General features: G+C 42.6%; 1 protein-coding gene across 5 annotated transcripts in view; it reads left to right on the top strand.

The window, feature by feature from the left end:
* Window positions 1-19,963, top strand: part of LOC126260041 (protein phosphatase 1A) — a 236,233-nt gene that overhangs the window by 61,134 nt on the left and 155,136 nt on the right. For all 5 annotated transcript variants that reach the window (XM_049957220.1, XM_049957217.1, XM_049957218.1 and 2 more), the window contains one exon: window positions 16,067-16,486. In XM_049957220.1, coding sequence (XP_049813177.1) covers window positions 16,067-16,486 — 420 coding nt within the window. The remainder of the gene's footprint in view (window positions 1-16,066; window positions 16,487-19,963) is intronic.

Genomic DNA, 19,963 nt, shown 5'->3' with positions numbered 1-19,963 from the left:
AATCTTCAAACTTGTGGCTATTTCATTTACCATTATGCGTCTGTCTTCCTTTACAAGCTCCTCCACTAACACTGTCTTCTTGTCCGTCACGACACGATGAACCTGCTCTGGTGTTGGGGCATTCTCCTCAGAAGTTGCACCACGTTTAAACATCATACATCACTCATACACTTGCTGCAATGCCAAACACGAGTCACCGTTCTGAGTTGTGTTGTCATTCTGCGATGAATTTTGATTGGTTTGACACCTTCACTAGCCAGATTGCTGCTCAGTCACAATGCACGTTGACAGCAGGGTAGCCATCTTTTTGTGGATGCTGCTGCCTGCTCCTGTGCTGTTATATCACTCTGCCACATGTCAGACACTTTCTGCAACTCAAGGAACACTGCTGCTGCCTATCAACTCCATCGCACAACTTTTCGAAATTTTGTGGAACTTTTAAGGATTTCCTTTGAATTACCATCGTCTTAATTCGCCCCTCCTGTGCTGTGACATTTTTACCTGGCTCCTATATTTTAGTGCTGAAATTCATGAAATATTTTCAGTAACAATGCTTTTAAGAAGTTGCTTATATCATTAAGATTATTAGTTAGAAAATGTTCCTAACGTGTACATGAATTCTTTACATAAATACTGATGAAAAGCTAGTTTCAATTCTTGTGAAAAGTATTCTGGAATTACAAAATCAGAATTGTTTACGAATTAGGCTTGAGTATCGATTACTAGGAGTGAAACAAGTGCAGAGATGTATTTATACTTGCTGAAATTGAAATGAATTTAGTTACAATATAATAAATTGAGTTATAAAGTGACCAGGTAAATGAAATAATAATGTTACAAAATTTATTTGAGCCTGTAAATGTGGCAGCCATACACTTACGTCAACAATTCATGTCACAACTATCCTGACGATCATGTATTGGTACGTTTCAACACTCCTCACTCCCCCAAAGTACCATAAATGAGAATCAGGTACAATACTCTGCCAAAAATTAAACTTCAGTCAATTGTCAGAAACATAGTATAAATGAACAATTCCCCAAAAGTTACCATTCAGCACAATATGAAGTTGCCTTTGGAGATCAGTGAACATAAAATGTAACAGTGACCGCAGCACATCAGATTATGCAATAACTGTGAGTACATGCTCAAAGCATAGCTTATCAAAAGGATTCAGATTTAAACATTGAACATTTCCAAATTATTTGAAAAAGAAATAAAAGAATCAATTATACAACATCATACATTATACAAAATCTCACTGCTTGAGAAGATCCCAGTCCATATGTGGCAACACCTCCTTCCAGTCTCTCAATATTCCTCTAGTGCTCCCAGGCATACAGTCTCTCTGTTCTATAATTTCTGCAGATATGTACAATTGACTTTGTCACTGCTCACCAGTCCAACATACACAATATAGTCTACAAAGAAACAGAACAGGAAACAATTACATACAGTTGATAGTCAAAAATCCACATATTAAATAGCCTAAAGTTTCATCATTGTGGGTAACGTGTACATTCTCAGCTATCACCTCCAGGACACAATAAAAATTAAAACAGTGTGTATATAGCATGATAATTAGTTTTTGTTTTCAATGATATAAGTTATTTTCAATTTCTTTGCATGATTGCATATTCGTTTTGACATTGCACTTGCTCTCTCTGCAAAGTAGTGCATAATTCATAAAACATCAAAATATTAAGTAATAAAATCTTTTGTTCAGTAGAAGGAAACACTTTGCAGACACATGGTTTTATGATAGTGTTCCTCTCATGTCAATGAAGTGATGTGTATATTAGTAAAGTAATAAAATTAGCAATTAATAAATTCCTTCCTTCATTTCTCAGTGCTGTACAGTTGTGATTACCTAAAATAAGGAACACTGTGCAAACTGTTGCTCTTGTGCAAGCATTCCTCATATTGATATGTAATAAAACTTCAGTGAAAAATGAATATGTTCAGTGTTCAACTTGTGTGATTAACATTTATTAATCCAGTCAGATGTGTCTCTACAAGTGATAACTTACAAGCAAATTCTGTTCAGCCTACTTCTTTTCTGATCCAAGAAAGTTACATTACAGTAAGGCAACAACTGTCCTTTACCTTAGCTCATCCAAAATAACCCTCCTTTCAAATTCCATGAAGTATACTGTGAAAATAGTATATTGTCTTGGTTACACTAAAATTCTAATCTTCACACAAAATTTCTGCCATACACAAAAAATAATGAACAATCAAAGTATTTACCTCAGTTGTCTGCAATGAAGTAATTCCATGCCACAAAAATTTTTATTCATTCATTTTATTTATTGTTTGTGTCTAATTTTTAGTTATCTTCTCTTTAATCAACTTTTTGTGTCAACATATGGTCCATTTCAGATTTTCATGCCAGTGGCTTCTTTAAAGTTTTCCCCTAGTATCAGCATCCATTATTGCATAAATCAATCTGAAACTCAGAATTCTGTTACCAAAACCCCATTAGCAGGACAGCATTAATCCTAGGATTGTCCACCGCGATTGAAGTGTTTCTGGGTGTAACAGTTTGTAGAGAATAGTCACCTTCGTTTTTTGCCAGTCTCTGATGCTGCAGTGACTATAAAACTATTTGTGATATCTGCTCCACCAAAATTTGCTGCAACTTCCTGAGTTCCTCACAGTGTAGCTGATGATATTGTATGCCAAGAGAAACTTTAAGTAATCAGGTTAACACAAAGTTTAACTTTCAGAATTGCATGTTAATTGTATAATAACTAATACAGAACTTGCTCTCAAAAACTGTCACTAAATTGGCACTTCCATGGCTCATTCGCCACCACTTATAAGTCGTATTGATGATTACCAGTTATGTCATTCATTATCGCAGACAGAAAATTTAAGGATTTGTTGGCTTTTACTAACTGATTACACAAAACTAAGTTTTAACTTGCTTTTCCCATGCAGTGGCATTAGGTTGTTTCACTTGGCCCATAGTTTTTACCACTGAAATTCGTAAAATAAGCCAGATAACAATGCTTATTTTAAAGTTGCTTATGTTGTGAAGATAATTTCTTGGGAAATGTTCCTAATGTGTGTGTGGGATTTCTTTACATAAATACTAACAGAAAGCTAATTTCACCCCTTGTGAAAAGTATTCTGGAATTACAAAATGAGAATTGTTCACGAATTATGTTGAAGTATCAACTGGTAACAGCTGAACTAGTTCAGAGATATATTTATACTTGCTGAAACTGAAATGAAATTAATAACAGTATAATTAATTGAGTTTTAAAATGACCAGATAAATTAAGTAAGAATGTTACAAAATTTATATGAGGCTGTAAATGTGACAGCACGACACCTGAGGCCAACACTTTATCGTACTTACTCCAACATTCATATTATGAAAATGATAGATTGCTACTCTCCGGGCCTTCTTCTGGAGTGCGCGCGCCACCCACCCACCCACCCACACACACACACACACACACACACACACACACACACACACGTTCACCCAAACACAACTCGCACACACATGACCACTGTCTCAGGCTGCCAAGGCCAGACTGCGAGCACCTGTCATTTATTTTATAGTGACAAAGGCATTCTGGAGAATAAAATCCAAGAAGAATTATGCTAGAACTACCTGGACGCATGTTTGGTGTTTTTATGTGGGTAATAATAAATTGTTCTAAAACTAGAGGATGCGTGATGTTCTAGAAACATAGGTTGTTCTTGAACTAGACAGTGTCATCAGGAGGTGTTTGCTGTGTTGAAAGAAGCAATTGCCAATGAAATTGTTAGAAAAAGGTGGTTTTTTTCTTTTCTTTTCTTTTTTTTTTTTTTTATTTTTTTTTTTTTTTTAAATCATGGAACAAGTGATTACAAGAAATGAATGGTACAAAACCGTGTATCATCCATTATCGTAGGCTACAATAGGTATTTTGGAACAATTGTCAAGAGCAGTGGACAATTTAGGCATTTACAGGTGCCAGCCATCCGAAAATTCAAAACCACCTCAGTTCCTCAGATACTGCTACCCAGATATGGTGTTAAAGACATGAAAGTAGTATGCTGTGAGATAGTGTCTTGTGTGCTGGAGTAAAGAAAACAGAAAGGTTACATTTCTTACTGGTTTCCTGTTTGTGAAAAAGCTTTGAGCACATTGCACTTCTGAAAATTCCATACTGATAGAAACATGAAGCTAAAATGAATAACTTATTTTACCATTTCTACACTCTCTTTGTTGTTCTTGTGACAAAATAAATTGTTCTCTTCTTCTTCTGCTTCATTAGGACCTATGAGGATCACATGTGCTTTGTTTTGCACGTCTCCTTTCTTCCCTGTACCTCTTTATTCGTTTGCTTGTTCTGTTTCTTTCTTCTTCTTCTGTTTCTTTCTTCTTCTTCTTCTTCTTCTTCTTCTTCTGGTAAGACAACTTTGATTTTGGTGTCTGGCCACCTGCGACCATCCATCAACCCTTTATACTTCTCCCTGTCCTGTACTATTGCCTGCAGATTCCATTCTTTTATTCCTACAGCCTTCCAGTCATCTCTGACTTCCTTCACCCAGTTGTTTCCCGTATGACATGTTGCATTCCATATCTTCTTAGTCAACCTCTCTTCTCCACCCTCATAATGTGCCTAACAAATCATAATCTCCTCTTCTGTATCTCGCTCGATATGGGTTCGATATTTGCATACAGTACTTGTCATGTTCCTTGTATCCATATATCCTCATGTTTTTTGGTGTCCCATATGTGTCTCAGAATTTTCCGCTCCTCCTCCTCCAGCTGTATATAAGCTCTCTTACCGAGTGTGATAATTTCTGATGCATACAGAACAGCATTTCTTACAGTTGCTGTGTAATGTCGCAATTTGGTATTTCGTGACAGCTTTTTCTTGCCATATGTTGTTTTCACCGCATACCAAAGCTTCTGCAAAAGCTGTGCCCTGTCTACTGTGCTACTGTTGTTCTGTGTGCCACCAGTTATCTTCTCCCCCAAATACCGAAAACCGTTGACTTTCTCAACCACTTGGCCATCTATCTTCCAGTCAGACTCAGTGTTCACTGTCTTGGTCTTCTTATATGCAGTCTTCAGTCCGACCTTTCTGCTGTGTCGGCTAGAATTTTTAGAGCTGTCTTTGCCACTTCTTCTGTCTCATTTAAGAGTGCCATGTTGTCTGCGAATGCCAGGCAGTCCACTGTTGCATTGTGTGTGACCTTGTACCCTATTTGCACACCTTTGACCTTCATGTTACTAATTAGTTGTCTCCACTGTCTCACTACTTCGTCCAAAACCAGGTTAGATGAAGTTGGTGACAGCCAATCCCCTTGCCGGACTCCTGGTTTTATTTCGAAGCTGTCTGACAGCGTGCTTTGATGTCTGATCCTGGCAGTAGTGTCGCTTTAACGTTTCCTTTATTATTGCGTGTGTTGTAGCATCCAGTCCTCTATCTTCTAACATATCAAGCAGAGTACTTCTGTCAACTGAATTGTAGGACTTCTGAAAGTCCACATATGTCACTATTGTCTTTTTTTTTCCCTTTCTTTTGTCTGGGGTTTTATTATTCTTTTTATTCAAAATATCTGTTCTGAACAGTTCCTCCCTTTTTTAAAGCCACACTGGTACTCTCCTATTGTCGGCCCACGTTGTTCTTCAACTCGGTTCAGCAAGATTCTCGACAAAACCTTGTACCCTATGTTAAAGAGAGAGATGCCCCTGTAGTTATCCAGTATTTCCTTGTCCCCTTTCTTGTGCAGTGATATTACAATGGCTTCTTTCCAGTCTGTGGGTATCTTCTTATTTATCCCTTCCATCATTATTGTAGATAAAGATGAGACTTAAATGCCTCGAGGGAAAATTTAATTATATTGATTTATGTTTCCATCACTTCTGCCTGCCTAAAAACACCCAAGACCTATACAGGTCTTATGAAAAAATTCAGTTATGAATTAAAATTTACCATTCTGTCTTGTTGGAGCAATTGCATTATCCTGCCAATCTATCCCATTATTTTGAAAGTTTGTATGGTGAGGGATGATGGTACAAACTATTCCTCATGGCTGACACTAAATGACTTATGTTAGGTTGGTCATTGTAATTCGTCTAGACCATTAAGGGAACCATATCTAGCTTTTGCACTACCTTAAGAGACCACTTGGGTCTGTGGGCATGTGTGATTTGTGTGAATACCTGATAACCTTAATGTAGTTAACTGTGGCGCTCGTGAAGAAACCACATGTATGTTGATCTAGTTATGGAAAAGCAGATTCCAAGATGAGATTAATTGGAAAAGTCTTAAGAAAGTGGATTCACCCATAAATACGTTTGCTTATAATTTGTGGGAGGACTGTAAATGAATATTTGCTTTATGTAAGGTTTACTTTTAAACTGTAATAGCAGATGTTCACAGATATGTCAAAAAGACTATCAGGTCCTAAGACGTATGCATTACTCCCATGGCAGGAAAACTGGATAAATTTGAGCTTATATAAAGGTTTGCATACAGTTCTTTTTTTCTGTGTACAACCCTCAAATGAAATGGAAATGGAGTCCAATATGTAGAGTCTTGTACTGCGGGAAGCAAGGGAGAAGTTATTGTTCTGGATGTCCTCTGTCTACAACATAAATGCACATGGATTAATGCGGTTCGTTTTTTACATTAAACTGCTACTTAGCTTGAATAGAGTCCATGTTCCTGGGTCAAGTAATAGTCCTCTTGCAGACAGTATTGGTAATCTTGCTATTATAAACTTTAGTCTCACTGCTAGTCCCGCTATGGTCACTAATCTGGTTGCTATGTACTGTCGGGGAGTTCTTACTCTGAATGTGCTGACAAGACACCAGACTCGATGAGTGAGTCAGTTCAGTCCTCTGGTCAGCGACAGTGGCCAAAATACAGGCTGTTAAGAGGGCATTGGCGGCGTGTTGCTTGTTTGTGTGTCTTTGGCCTCTCTTGTGATAGTAGGTGCTGGATTAAGTGTACCTAATGGTCTTCGCACTACATCTTTGCGCTGACTGATGTGCTGGTGACAGCTTTCATCACCAGCACATTCCTCCCTGCCACCCCCCCACCCCCCCTCCCCCTCCCCCTCCCCCGCCCCTCAGTAAGATGCATCTTTGTTGTGTGTTGTGTAGGAAAGATGAGATGGCAAACGACAATGGGGAGGGAGGCAGGATGCTGGGTGTAGAGATGAGTGGAAGCTGTGACTGTGGAGGACGGCATACTACTGACTGGCTGCCAGGGAACACATCCAGGCCTGAGGGCATGTCCTGGAGCGATAGTGACATCGAGTCGGCGAGCAGGGCCAGTGGGGGCATTGTCCATCTACTACTCCTGGGGTGCTCTGTGGCACCAACGGGCAACTGCGAAGGTAGTACGGTCCCATGAGGCCGTGAATCTGGGGGAAGAAAAGCAGCAGAATAACACGGCAAATGACACACGTGAATTTGGTTCTAATGGTGCTGCTGCAAACCATCGGGACCTGCAATCACGTACATAAAAGAGCCAATGCGTTCCTAGATCACACCTCTTTTCCCAGCACCCACGGTTGCCATAAACCCTGAAAAGACCAAGATTGCATGGCAAAGCGATACTTGTGGACGATTGGTGGCGACGGATGCTGAGGTGAGGTGGATATAGCAAGTGTAACAGCGTTTGATGGCGGTGGTCATGCAGAAGTTCCACCAGTGATGGTCCGTCTCATGGGTGGGAGTGATAGGACGCAAGAAAGAGTGGTAGCACCTGTTCTTGTATGTGGGGGATGCAAAGCTTCACCACCTGTTGTTTGAAAGTGCGTATGAAGCGTTCTGCTTCTCTGTTGGGCTGGGGATGAAACAGAGCACTTAGATGACAAATGCCATTTCGTTCACAAAACTGTTCTAAATCACGTGAAATGAACTGTGATCTGTTGTCCGACTCAAGTGCTTCTGGCAAACCTTCTATGCAAAATATGGAGAACAATGCTTGAATGGTGCTACATGATATGGTAGAAGCAAATGGGAACTTGTTACGAGTCTACCACTATGAGCCAATGAGTATTCCAAAATGGTCCTGCAAAGTCAATGTGCACCCGTTGCCATGGGAATTGAGTCTTAGGCCAAGCTCTGAATGTCTGTGGCAGAGCGGATTGGTTTTCCACTCGTGTGGTACACTGTTACGTCATCTGTTCAATGTGTGCATCCGTGCCCTGCCAAGTACAATGCTGTCTAGTGCGAACAATTCCCCAATGTCCTAGGTTGAACAATCACAAAACATACTTTCACAACACTTTGGGAATAAGCACAAGTGGTTGTCCACTGCAATTTTGAACTAGAATGATACCCTGTTGAACTGAAAGGTTATGCTGATGTACAAAATATCGGCACACAACTGAGTTCTGGATACTGTTCAATAAACGAGTCCAAGACATGCAAATGTAATACAACAGATTCTTGAGATCTGGATTTGCTTCTCTATCCTGTGCAACTTTTCAGTAGTGTAAGGGAAAAAGATTCGAGCAATTCAGAGTCTTGTGCATAGATTTGGCAACAAAATTGGAAGGTGAGATAGGGCCATGCCTTGCTGTAGTCCATACACAATTGCATACTGACACTGTGAAAGCACCAAACCCCAACATTGCAATTTTTGAGCAGTGTGTAGAAACCAGCTTTGACAGGTGAAACACGGACTGCAAAGGCTTGTGATCTATCACTAAAAAGAACTTGTGACCATAAAAATAGTGATGGAATTTTGTCACACCGTACACAATAGCAAGAGCTTCTTTTTCAATTTGAGAATAACTGCACTGAGTTTGAGTTAACAACTTTGAGACTCAAGCAGTAGGTCTGTCTTATGCGCCAAGTCTGTGCGAAAGCACAGCGCAAATTCCATAGGAAGAAGCGTCGACTTGCAAAACTACTGGCTTGGCAGGGTCAAAATGCACTAAACATCTGTCACTAAGCAAAGCATTTTTGAGTTCTTGAAATGCGTCTTGACAGTCTTGGTAGTCCACGCAAAAGGTACATTTTTGCAACGCAGACAATGCGATGGAGCTGCGATCTGAACGGCATTCAATATGAACCGAATGTAGTATGTCATCTTGCCTACTACTGACTGCAGTTCTGATACATTGTGAGGAACAGGCAGGTCACAGATTGCAACCAAATTAGACTGGAGGGGGTGCTCACCCTGACTGTTTATCACATGACCTAAATACTGTAGTTCAGTTTGAAGAAAGTCACACTTTTCGAGATGACTCTTGAGTCCTGCTTCTGACAACACTCGAAAAAGAGTACGCAAATTGGCAATGTATTACTCTGGTGTACAACCTGAGACAACAATTCCGTCGAGGTAGTTTGAGCAAAATAGAACTTTTGCAGTCAGCTGTTCCGAGTAACGTTGAAAAATGCCGGGTGTGGAAGCACTTACGAAGGACAAATGCAAATACTTGAACAGTCCTAAGTGTGTATTTACAGCAAACACTTAATATGATTCTTCATCCAGTGGAATTTGCAAGTAGATATCATGCAAATCCATCTTAGATAAGTAATGTCCTGCACCCAGCTTGTCCATGAGTTCCTCAGGGCAAGGTAACAGATAAGTGTCAACTACTGTCTGTAGGTTGACTGTAGACTTGAAGTCAACATAAATGCGAATGCGGCCTAAAGGCTTCTGCAACAAAACTTGTGGACGTGCCCATTGACTAGCTTGAATGGGAGCAGTTACACAATTATCGTGCAATTCTTTCAGTTCACTGGCTACTTTGTCTCTTAAAGCAATTGGAACAAGCAGAGTCCAGAAAAACTTAGGCTGTGCATTGTCTTTCAATGTAACATGCACTACAAAGTTATTAGCTTTTCCCATTCCTTCTGAAAATAGTCCAGGAAATTCTTTAACTGTCTTTTGTTGCACAAGCAGATACTGAAAGTATGTTGTCTTGGATGCTAAGTCCAAACAAATAAAAGTAGTCTAAACCGAATATGTTCTCACTGTCTCTTGATTTTAGCACAGTAAAATTCATTGTCTTAATGTGAGATTTGTAAGTGGTACGAAAACTGCACTGTCCAAGCACTGGAATATCCTGTCCGTTATAAGCAGTGAGGTGCTTCCTAGATTTAGAAAGGCATGGTGAGTGTTTTTTCCCGAGGACATGCAGCTTTACTGTATGATTAAATGATGATGGCGTCCTCTTGGGTAAAATATTCCGGAGGTAAAATAGTCCCCCATTCGGATCTCCGGGCGGGGACTACTCAAGAGGACGTCGTTATCAGGAGAAAGAAAACTGGCATTCTACAGATTGGAGCGTGGAATGTCAGATCCCTTAATCGGGCAGGTAGGTTAGAAAATTTAAAAAGGGAAATGGATAGGTTAAAGTTAGATATAGTGGGAATTAGTGAAGTTCGGTGGCAGGAGGAACAAGACTTTTGGTCAGGTGATTACAGGGTTATAAATACAAAATCAAATAGGGGTAATGCAGGAGTAGGTTTAATAATGAATAAAAAAATAGGAGTGCGGGTTAGCTACTACAAACAGCATAGTGAACGCATTATTGTGGCCAAGATAGGCACAAAGCCCATGCCTACTACAGTAGTACAAGTTTATATGCCAACTAGCTCTGCAGATGATGAAGAAATTGATGAAATGTATGACGAGATAAAAGAAATTATTCAGGTAGTGAAGGGAGACGAAAATTTAATAGTCATGGGTGACTGGAATTCGTCAGTAGGAAAAGGGAGAGAAGGTGAATATGGATTGGGGGGAAGAAATGAAAGCGGAAGCCGCCTTGTAGAATTTTGCACAGAGCATAACTTAATCATAGCTAACACTTGGTTCAAGAATCATGAAAGAAGGTTGTATACCTGGAAGAATCCTGGAGATACTAAAAGGTATCAGATAGATTATATAATGGTAAGACAAGGATTTAGGAACCAGGTTTTAAATTGTAAGACATTTCCAGGGGCAGATGTGGATTCTCACCACAATCTATTGGTTATGACCTGTAGATTGAAACTGAAGATACTGCAAAAAGGTGGGAATTTAAGGAGATGGGACCTGGATAAACTGAAAGAACCAGATGTTGTAGGGAGTTTCAGGGAGAGCATAAGGGAACAATTGACAGGAATGGGGGAAAGAAATACAGTAGAAGAAGAATGGGTAGCTCTGAGGGATGAAGTAGTGAAGGCAGCAGAGGATCAAGTAGGTAAAAAGACGAGGGCTAATAGAAATCCTTGGGTAACAGAAGAAATATTGAATTTAATTGATGAAAGGAGAAAATATAAAAATGCAGTAAATGAAGCAGGCAAAAAGGAATACAAACGTCTCAAAAATGAGATCAACAGGAAGTGCAAAATGGCTAAGCAGGGATGGCTAGAGGACAAATGTAAGGATGTAGAGGCTTATCTCACTAGGGGTAAGATAGATACTGCCTACAGGAAAATTAAAGAGACATTTGGAGAGAAGAGAACCACTTGTATGAATATCAAGAGCTCAGATGGCAACCCAGTTCTAAGCAAAGAAGGGAAGGCAGAAAGGTGGAAGGAGTATATAGAGGGTTTATACAAGGGCGATGTACTTGAGGACAATGTAATGGAAATGGAAGAGGATGTAGATGAAGATGAAATGGGAGATAAGATACTGCGTGAAGAGTTTGACAGAGCACTGAAAGACCTGAGTTGAAACAAGGCCCCGGGAGTAGACAACATTCCATTAGAACTACTGCTGGCCTTGGGAGAACCAGTCATGACAAAACTCTACCATCTGGTGAGCAAGATGTATGAGACAGGCGAAATACCCACAGACTTCAAGAAGAATACAATAATTCCAATCCCAAAGAAAGCAGGTGTTGACAGATGTGAAAATTACCGAACTATCAGTTTAATAAGTCACAGCTGCAAAATACTAACGCAATTCTTTACAGACGAATGGAAAAACTGGTAGAAGCGGACCTCGGGGAAGATCAGTTTGGATTCCGTAGAAATGTTGGAACACGTGAGGCAATACTAACCTTACGACTTATCTTAGAAGAAAGATTAAGAAAAGGCAAACCTACGTTTCTAGCATTTGTAGACTTAGAGAAAGCTTTTGACAACGTTAACTGGAATACTCTCTTTCAAATTCTGAAGGTGGCAGGGGTAAAATACAGGGAGCAAAAGGCTATTTACAATTTGTACAGAAACCAGATGGCAGTTATAAGAGTCGAGGGGCATGAAAGGGAAGCAGTGGTTGGGAAAGGAGTGAGACAGGGTTGTAGCCTCTCCCCGATGTTATTCAATCTGTATATTGAGCAAGCAGTAAAGGAAACAAAAGAAAAATTCGGAGTAGGTATTAAAATCCATGGAGAAGAAGTGAAAACTTTAAGGTTCGCCGATGACATTGTAATTCTGTCAGAGACAGCAAAGGACTTGGAAGAGCAGTTGAACGGAATGGACAGTGTCTTGAAAGGAGGATATAAGATGAACATCAACAAAAGCAAAACGAGGATAATGGAATGTAGTCAAATTAAATCGGGTGATGCTGAGGGGATTAGATTAGGAAATGAGACACTTAAAGTAGTAAAGGAGTTTCGCTATTTAGGGAGCAAAATAACTGATGATGGTTGAAGTGGAGAGGATATAAAATGTAGACTGCCAATGGCAAGGAAATCGTTTCTGAAGAAGAGAAATTTGTTAACATCGAGTATAGATTTAAGTGTCAGGAAGTCGTTTCTGAAAGTATTTGTATGGAGTGTAGCCATGTATGGAAGTGAAACATGGACGATAACCAGTTTGGACAAGAAGAGAATAGAAGCTTTTGAAATGTGGTGCTACAGAAGAATGCTGAGGATAAGGTGGGTAGATCACGTAACTAATGAGGAGGTATTGAATAGGATTGGGGAGAAGAGAAGTTTGTGGCACAACTTGACTAGAAGAAGGGATCGGTTGGTAGGACATGTTTTGAGGCATCAAGGGATCACAAATTTAGCATTGGAGGGCAGCGTGGAGGGTAAAAATCGTAGAGGGAGACCAAGAGATGAATACACTAAGCAGATCCAGAAGGATGTAGGTTGCAGTGGGTACTGGGAGATGAAGAAGCTTGCACAGGATAGAGTAGCATGGAGAGCTGCATCAAACCAGTCTCAGGACTGAAGACCACAACAACAGCAACAATGGTGAGTGTGACTGTTTGTACGTGGCACGATTAAGCAAAGTTACTGAGGCACCTTGTCTAATTGAAAGTTAACATGCTGGCCAGGAACTCATAATTAGACAAGTAGTTTGTTAGAACGTCATTACACAGCACTACGGTGAGAAGGAGGCACAGCCTGAATCCTACTTTTGTCAGAACCTGTCATAGGTTTTGAAAACACACCATTCACTGTATGTGCATGGGCCTGTTTTTCCCGGGAATGGGCAAAATTTCTCGTTTTTGTACTGTTGCAAATGAACTGCTTGGACATGGCCTTTTTTTCCCACACACCTTGTGTTACGTGATGGGCAATCATATCTTTTATGGTGAGCAAAACATCTAGGACAAGATGTCACTAAATTCACAGGTCTGTTTATATGTCTACATGGCTGTGTATGCCGTTGTTGTTGGTTTGTTGTTGTGGCTGCTTTTGGCGGTCATGAGCATTGGGTGACTCAACCTGACAGATTGGGACCTGGTCAAACTTAACGGCCGCTATGGCACCCGAATCGTATTGCTCAAGATTTGCAGTACAAGGGGAATTGATGGACCAGAGTACTTGAAGATCTGTTCCCGTATTCTACTATCTGGGACATTGAATGTTATTGCATCTCTTATAATTAAATCATTGTAAAAGTTGCCACAACTGCACTTATATTTACACTTCCTAGTCATGTCCATTAATTCTGTACACCACTGATGGTACATCTGTTCCAATTTTTTCTGCAGATGACAAAAAACTGATATCTGGCTGCAGCTACTTGAACTTGCTGGTCATAGTATTGAGTTAATGCAATGATTACTTGGTCATAGATGAGTGTGTCGGGAGATGTGGTTGGGAATAGTTTTTGTATTAACCTGAACACTGAGGACCCTGCAATCGAAAGAAAGTATTATAACTTTACAGTATCTTGAACACGATGAACTTGACAGTGTGCTTGGAACTGAGTCAGGTATTCGATCCATTCCTCCTCTGTGTCCTTAAATTGCCAGAACATTGGTATACTGGTCAGTAGCACTTGTTGGCCTGGTCGGTTGGTCGGTTGTGGTTGTGTAGCCAGTAGTTGTTGTACCGTCATCAGTAAGGTAGCTATTTGTTGGTTCTGAACCTGAAAAGCTTGTGTTTGATCCATCACATTGGCTGTCAGCAGCTGTGGTGCAGAGGCAGGGGGTGGAGGGGGCGGAGAATTCATGGTTTACACAAATGCGTTATAGCAAAAAGCAAGCAAAGCCTCTGAAATGAGAAATTTGATTAGTTCTGTGGCTCCCCTCCTGGAATACATGTAAGATCACAGCAACAAATTAGCAAATAGAAACACTTGAAAACGATCACCCTGGCAAGCTAAATCACAAGAGAAGCAAGCAAAATCGTCGGCCAAGTTGATTATCTGCGATCGCCAATGAATTATCCTCATTGCCAATGTAGAGTCTTGTACCACAGGAAGCAAGGGAGAGGATGTTGTTATGAGTGGCCAGTATCCTCTTTCTACAACACAAATGCACAAGTGGATTGATACGGTTCTTTATTTATGTGAAACTGCTACTTAGCTTGACTAGAGTCCATGTTCCTGGTACAAGCTCATCAGTAATAGTCCTCTTACAGACAATATCGGTAATCTTGCTATTATAAACTTTAGTCTCACTGCTAGCCCTGCTACGGTCACTAATCTGGTCACCATGTGCTCCTGCAACCTGCGATGTGAACTGAGCTTGCTCTGCGAATGCGCTGACAGGTGCCAGACTCAATGTGTGAGTCAGTGCAGCCCTCAGGTCAGCGGCTGTGGCTTAAATACAGTCTGTTGAGAGGGCATTGGCGACTTATTACTTATCGGTGCGTCTTTGGCCTCTCTCGTGATTAGGCGTGCTTGATCCAGCACCTACTATCAATCTTCATACTACATCTTTGTAGATTGGTGTGCTGGTGACAGCTTACGCCAGCAGACAATATGATATTGGTTCACTGTGTGTCCCCTGTGACATACCAAAGCAGCATGCAGAATAAATATGCAGACACCAGTACAGATATGGTGTTTACTGGTGTCTCACAGATTAGTTATCTGCTTCAGAAATGTTGATGACAGACTACCTCATATGAGGTGACCTAAATACAGAGACCTTGTTGCCATGTGCTAAGTAAGCTGCTAAAGGGCATTATTTCTTCTTGTTTATATCCATAATCATATCTCCTCTGTGGGCAGTGTAACTTGATTTATTGCAAATAGTTTTAAGCAATTCTGTGTCTTGCAGCAAGCATTGTTTAGTTTTGGTCAAGTAGTGTCTAGTCTCTTCTTCACTGACTAGGTTATTCACATTGACAAGGGTGCAGTCCTGTCTTTCTTTCACTAGTTCCTGTTCCAGCAAGGTTTTCAGTGATAAAGGAGGCTGACCTGAATGAAGAAGTTACAAGGTTGAAATTACCTCTCAAAGATTTAAATCTGGTTAAAGTATGGGGACAGTCTCACAGAGCACTGGCAACATCCACTCACAGCAAAGAACTTGTCCAATGTTAACCTTCAGGAAAAAGTTTACTGTTGAACTGTAACGGTAGTTTCTTCTTCCACTTTTGGTCAACTATAGCGAAACTTATTGGAAGTGCTTTAGCTCTTGGCTACAGTACATCTATGTATATGATTAAAGATTAGAACTTGCACAGAAGGAGATTGTGACTTACCTACACAAAACTTCACACTGTAAACCTTTCCTAATAAAGAAAAGTTCTAAAACTCTGCCTCTCACTTTTCCTCTGTTTTTGTGTTTTTAACAAATTAACTGTGAAGCATATATACAATTCCAGAATAGCAAAAAGTTTTTATCTTTTGTTTTACATTGGACTTGCATCATTATAATGCCACACCAATTTGAAAACAACAGTGTATCAAACTATTTTAAGTTCCATTGTTTCATCTGAAAGTATAAATCAGTTATTTAATCCTCAGGTGTACGTAGCGAACTGCGGTGATTCGAGGGCTGTACTGTGCCGGAGCGGTCGCCCGACATTCGCTACCAGAGACCACAAACCAGTTCTGCCCGCAGAAAAAGAACGTATTTTGCGTGCAGGCGGAAGCGTAATGATCCAACGTGTCAATGGCTCACTGGCTGTTTCACGTGCTTTGGGTGACTACGAGTACAAAAATGTGGAGGGCAGAGGCCCTTGTGAGCAGTTAGTCTCTCCAGAACCAGAAGTATCAGCTGTGGTTAGAAATGAAGAAAAGGATGAGTTCTTGGTCTTAGCTTGTGATGGTGTTTGGGATGTAATGTCTAATGAAGATCTCTGTGCCTTTGTGCGCTCTCGTCTTGCTCTCACAGATGACCTCGAGAGTGTGGCCAACCAAGTGGTTGACACTTGCCTGTACAAGGTAGGTGAATTGCTAAAATATTTGTAGCTAGTACAAGGATAACACTGAGATAAAATGTGGCTTGAATTCTAATATTGTCAAGTAAAATATGAATTACTGTAGCTAGTCAAATTTATTCTTCAGTTGAATAGGCATTTTAGAGTATTATACTTCCACACCAAGTGGATTTATTTTAGTAGTAAAGGCATAGATGATTTGTATCCAAGACTTACTGTATGCATCCTTTGGCATTGGCAATAGAAAAACAAAACTGTTCCTGGACAGGGTCCAAATTTATGTGGATTCTTTGACTGCACAAGTGAACAGTAATTTAAATGGAAGTATCTTTAAATGGTCACAGGTTCCTTTCCCAGTCAGATTTACATTTTGTCCACTATGTACTGATGGAGTTTTCAGTGGTTTGTGGATACCAGCGGAAGAACACTAAGCCTCATATTTAGACTACCATGGGGAAGGGAGAGGGAGAAGGCATCTTCCTCACAGTGTACTGGCAGTACACGTGAACTAACTGCTTTGGCATGAGGCGGCGTTCCATGGTAGATACACTTGTCACTTTGTAATGGCTACCAAAGATATGTATTGTATCTATACATCACCAATGTTGACAGTTGTTGCCACAAAGCACTCATGGCCTGAAATCATCAGACTTAACCGATCCGCTGCTGCTATGGACGCAGCTTCAAATGCTGCCTCGGGCAAGGATGTGAGTGATGTCCTTAGGTTAGTTAGGTTTAAGTAGTTCTAAGTCCAGGGGACTGATGACCTCAGATGTTAAGTTCCATAGTGCTCAGAGCCATTTTTTTCAACCAATCCAGAAGTAGTGAGCCCTCAATCACGACATCATGAACAAACAGTAATTCATAAACTGAACCAAGCAGACACAGTATATTAGTAACTAATAAGTCCCCAACACACATAAAATAATAATACAGACACCAGTGACACCCTAATTCATTATTTTTAATTGTTGTTGTTACTACATTAAGTTGCTTTGTGTATATACACTCCTGGAAATGGAAAAAAGAACACATTGACACCGGTGTGTCAGACCCACCATACTTGCTCCGGACACTGCGAGAGGGCTGTACAAGCAATGATCACACGCACGGCACAGCGGACACACCAGGAACCGCGGTGTTGGCCGTCGAATGGCGCTAGCTGCGCAGCATTTGTGCACCACCGCCGTCAGTGTCAGCCAGTTTGCCGTGGCATACGGAGCTCCATCGCAGTCTTTAACACTGGTAGCATGACGCGACAGCGTGGACGTGAACCGTATGTGCAGTTGACGGACTTTGAGCGAGGGCGTATAGTGGGCATGCGGGAGGCCGGGTGGACGTACCGCCGAATTGCTCAACACGTGGGGCGTGAGGTCTCCACAGTACATCGATGTTGTCGCCAGTGGTCGGCGAAAGGTGCACGTGCCCGTCGACCTGGGACCGGACCGCAGCGACGCACGGATGCACGCCAAGACCGTAGGATCCTACGCAGTGCCGTAGGGGACCGCACCGCCACTTCCCAGCAAATTAGGGACACTGTTGCTCCTGGGGTATCGGCGAGGACCATTCGCAACCGTCTCCATGAAGCTGGGCTACGGTCCCGCACACCGTTAGGCTGTCTTCCGCTCACGCCCCAACATCGTGCAGCCCGCCTCCAGTGGTGTCGCGACAGGCGTGAATGGAGGGACGAATGGAGACGTGTCATCTTCAGCGATGAGAGTCGCTTCTACCTTGGTGCCAATGATGGTCGTATGCGTGTTTGGCGCCGTGCAGGTGAGCGCCACAATCAGGACTGCATACGACCGAGGCACACAGGGCCAACACCCGGCCTCATGGTGTGGGGAGCGATCTCCTACACTGGCCGTACACCACTGGTGATCGTCGAGGGGACACTGAATAGTGCACGGTACATCCAAACCGTCATCGAACCCATCGTTCTACCATTCCTAGACCGGCAAGGGAACTTGCTGTTCCAACAGGACAATGCACGTCCGCATGTATCCCGTGCCACCCAACGTGCTCTAGAAGGTGTAAGTCAACTACCCTGGCCAGCAAGATCTCCGGATCTGTCCCCCATTGAGCATGTTTGGGACTGGATGAAGCGTCGTCTCACGCGGTCTGCACGTCCAGCACGAACGCTGGTCCAACTGAGGCGCCAGGTGGAAATGGCATGGCAAGCCATTCCACAGGACTACATCCAGCATCTCTACGATCGTCTCCATTGGAGAATAGCAGCCTGCATTGCTGCGAAAGGTGGATATACACTGTACTAGTGCCGACATTGTGCATGCTCTGTTGCCTGTGTCTATGTGCCTGTGGTTCTGTCAGTGTGATCATGTGATGTATCTGACCCCAGGAATGTGTCAATAAAGTTTCCCCTTCCTGGGACAATGAATTCATGGTGTTCTTATTTCAATTTCCAGGAGTGTATTATGAGGAGGGGAAGGAGAGAGATGATGATGATGATGATAACAATGACAGAGCTGTGAATTTCACAATCTGAAACCATCAGGAATCATACACATAATAACCCACAACCCTTTCCCGATAAACATGATCCTTCGCCCAGACCCGCCGCCCTATTCCCCTGCACTCTGATCCTCCGCCCTGTACCCATGCACCCTGACCTTCCGCCCTGTACCCCTGCACCCTGACCCTCTGCCCTGACCCTCCGCCCTGTACCCCTGCACCCTGACCCTCCGCCCTGTACCCCTGCACCCTGACCCTCCGCCCTGTACCCCTGCACCCTTACCCTCCGCCCTGTACCCCTGCACCCTGACCCTCCGCCCTGTACCCCTGCACCCTGACCCTCCGCCCTGTACCCCTGCACCCTGACCCTCCGCCCTGTACCCCTGCACCCTGACCCTCCGCCCTGTACCCCTGCACCCTGACCCTCCGCCCTGTACCCCTGCACCCTGACCCTCCGCCCTGTACCCCTGCACCCTGACCCTCCGCCCTGTACCCCTGCACCCTGACCCTCCGCCCTGTACCCCTGCACCCTGACCCTCCGCCCTGTACCCCTGCACCCTGACCCTCCGCCCTGTACCCCTGCACCCTGACCCTCCGCCCTGTACCCCTGCACCCTGACCCTCCGCCCTGTACCCCTGCACCCTGACCCTCCGCCCTGTACCCCTGCACCCTGACCCTCCGCGTGACTCGCCATCTACCACTCCACCCTGACCCTGACCCTCTACTCTTCCACCCTCATGCTCTCCCTCCTATTCCACATCCTCTCCCCTTCAGTTACCCTCTCCCCCTCCATCTACTATTAGCCGCTCTCCACCCAGTTCCAGCTTCTGTTCGTCCACGCCCCCTCCACTGGCTTCTGCCGCCCACACCCCATCTGCTGGCTTCTGCCGCCCACGCCCCATCTGCTGGCTTCTGCCACCATAAGCAATGTCTTTACCGAACTGTGTAGACATATGGTGACCTTCCCTCACAGATTTAATTCTGCCAGTGTCCTCTTCTCCTTAAATACTGC

This window comes from Schistocerca nitens, chromosome 5 (genome assembly GCF_023898315.1).
Source record: "Schistocerca nitens isolate TAMUIC-IGC-003100 chromosome 5, iqSchNite1.1, whole genome shotgun sequence".
Classification (NCBI taxonomy): domain Eukaryota; kingdom Metazoa; phylum Arthropoda; class Insecta; order Orthoptera; family Acrididae; genus Schistocerca; species Schistocerca nitens.
The sequence above is the reverse complement of the archived record's forward strand: the minus strand, read 5'-3'. Positions and strand labels throughout refer to the sequence as shown.